A 2,706-nucleotide genomic window follows, 5' to 3' on the forward strand; every position below is an offset into this window, starting at 1 on the left:
AAAAAAAAAACAACTTTTCACCAAGTGAAAACTTTACACAAAGTGAAATTAAATGTAAGTCTGTTGCCAAAGCGCTAATCTCAATCTTTCTTACTGCCTTCTGATGTTTTTTCCTGATAACTGGTTAACTTCATTCCCTGTTAACTTTTGTTAATTTTTCAGACTTTGAGAATCAGGCGACAAAACTCAATCAGGACGTTTCAGAAACAGCAGAACAATGTGGAACATCCTCAGAAAGGGCCAATAAGGATATTTCTCATACTTCTAGATGGGGAGGAAACTGGGAGAGGGACCTTGAAGTAGAAGGGCAACATGGAACCCTACCAGGAGAGGGCCAACTGGAGCCGCTTCCACAGGAGAAGGATTTAAACAAGCTGCTGGATGGATATGTAGGAAAGAAGCCTGTGTGTGCAGAATGTGGAAAAAGCTTTAACCAGAGCTCCTATCTCATAAGACACCTAAGAACCCATACTGGTGAGAGGCCTTATAAATGCATCGAGTGTGGGAAAGGCTTCAAACAGAGTTCAGACCTTGTCACCCATCGCAGAACACACACAGGAGAGAAACCCTACCAATGCAGCGGGTGTGAGAAAAAATTCAGCGACAGCTCTACGCTCATCAAACATCAGAGAACCCACACAGGCGAGAGACCCTATGAGTGCCCACAGTGTGGCAAGACCTTTGGGCGGAAGCCACACCTCATAATGCACCAAAGAACCCACACAGGAGAGAAGCCCTACACGTGTCTCGAATGCCATAAAAGCTTTAGTCGAAGCTCCAACTTCATTACCCATCAGAGGACCCACACGGGAGTGAAACCTTACAGGTGTAGTGACTGTGGGGAAAGTTTTAGCCAGAGCTCAGACTTGGTTAAACACCAACGAACCCACACCGGAGAACGGCCCTTTAAGTGCCCAGAGTGTGGGAAGGGCTTTAGAGACAGTTCTCACTTTGTAGCGCACATGAGTACTCACTCGGGAGAAAGGCCTTTCAGCTGTCCTTACTGCCACAAAAGTTTCAGTCAGAGCTCACACCTGGTCACGCACCAGAGGACACACACAGGTGAGAGGCCGTTTAAGTGTGACAACTGTGGGAAGGGATTCGCCGACAGCTCTGCCCTTATAAAACACCAACGGATCCACACGGGGGAAAGACCCTACAAATGTGGCGAGTGTGGGAAGAGCTTCAACCAGAGCTCCCACTTCATGACTCATCAACGAATCCACTTAGGAGACAGGCCCTATCACTGTCCTGAGTGTGGCAAAACCTTCAATCAGCGTTCCCATTTTCTCACACACCAGAGAACACATACAGGAGAAAAACCTTTCCACTGTAGTAGATGTGACAAGAGCTTCCGTCAGAAAGCACATCTCTTATGCCATCAAAATACCCATTTGATCTAGGAAATGGTTTGAAGTGCTTCTTCTGCCCCTTTCCAGATTTTCATTTCTGTTGTCTCCAGGTGCTCCGTGTATAGAAAGCCTGAACATGGGCATCAGTGGCTCAAGTTGGGCCTTTTCCTACGCTTTAATGGTGAGGATAAACCCATAGGCCACAAATAATGTTTTGAATACAAAAGGCATTCCTTCAGTGTTTTTAACTGACCTTAGGGAAATGTGAGTTTGATGGTTGATGCTTGATTACTAAAAGAGGAGTGAGATACATGTGGCCACATTATCACTATTAATGATTAATATTTGAGATCTTATAAAGCCCTTAATACTATATAACACCTGGCCCTTAAAAGACCCTCAATACGTTTATTAGCCTTATGATTCAATAAGAATTCATTAGCGCTGCCCCACAAACCCAGAACTTGCAAGAAATTAGATTGCAACTAGAGGATTTGGGGTATGAACACAAAGATTTAATAAAACAGAAAACACTCTCCCTATCCAGTGCTATGCAGACGTTAGTCACCAGATGTCTCATTGCCATGACAAGGCAGAATTCTCGTAGAGGATGTTTGTGGTCTTGTGACTTCAAGGCCGAAAGAATTTCAGAAGCTCTTTGTACAGCAGCGTATGAGGTACTCCCACTGGAGGTTTGCTGCCATCTGAGGCATAGAAAATACCCGGAGATGAGCAAGCCAGAGGAGACTGGAAGAGGACCGTAAAACTATTGAAGCAAAATGGCGGAGATGTTAAATATTACAGGGATCCTTCCTGGCATTCAGCTGAGGGGAACAACTCCTGTTTTCTAATCACCTGGCTCATGGGCCCTTTAGTTTTAAGTTTAATTTTTTTAGAGTCATTCATTTTATGCACTAGTACCTTCTTATATTTAACGGAAATAAATTGAGGGAAGGCAGTGTGTTGGAAAGAACACTGCCTTCATTGAGAAGGGAAGGTGTTTGAGTTCTGGCCCTGACATTTAATTTGGCCAGACTTTACCTTCTCTCAGCCTCTACCTTACCTACCTCACAAGGTTGTTGTGAGGATCTAAGGCGTACACACACACACACACACACACACACACACACATATAAGCACTTTGTTGTTAAATTATAAAGTAATAATATCTCTAAAATTCAATGTTCTGGTATTGTTGGAAATGTCTTTCCTCCAAGGAACTCTGGCTAATATTTCTCCAGGTGTCCCATTTTCTCTCATAATAACAGCTTTCTTTCTTTACCTGTTGAAAACCTAAGGCCCCAAATCGCCGAACAATGCATTGTGGGTATACAGGTGACAGAAGAGCCAAAAT

General features: G+C 43.9%; 1 protein-coding gene across 1 annotated transcript; it reads left to right on the plus strand.

The window, feature by feature from the left end:
* Positions 1-128: 128 nt before the first annotated feature.
* On the plus strand, positions 129-2,691 carry ZNF774 (zinc finger protein 774; the record flags this gene model as incomplete). The annotated part of the gene is made up of 1 exon (XM_081810330.1): positions 129-2,691. A coding segment is annotated over one exon (1,275 nt), but the record flags the coding sequence as incomplete, so codon positions are not given.
* Positions 2,692-2,706: the final 15 nt, after the last annotated feature.

This window comes from Leptonychotes weddellii, unplaced genomic scaffold (genome assembly GCF_054177405.1).
Source record: "Leptonychotes weddellii isolate Sample4059 unplaced genomic scaffold, ASM5417740v2 HiC_scaffold_22646, whole genome shotgun sequence".
Classification (NCBI taxonomy): Eukaryota; Metazoa; Chordata; class Mammalia; order Carnivora; family Phocidae; genus Leptonychotes; species Leptonychotes weddellii.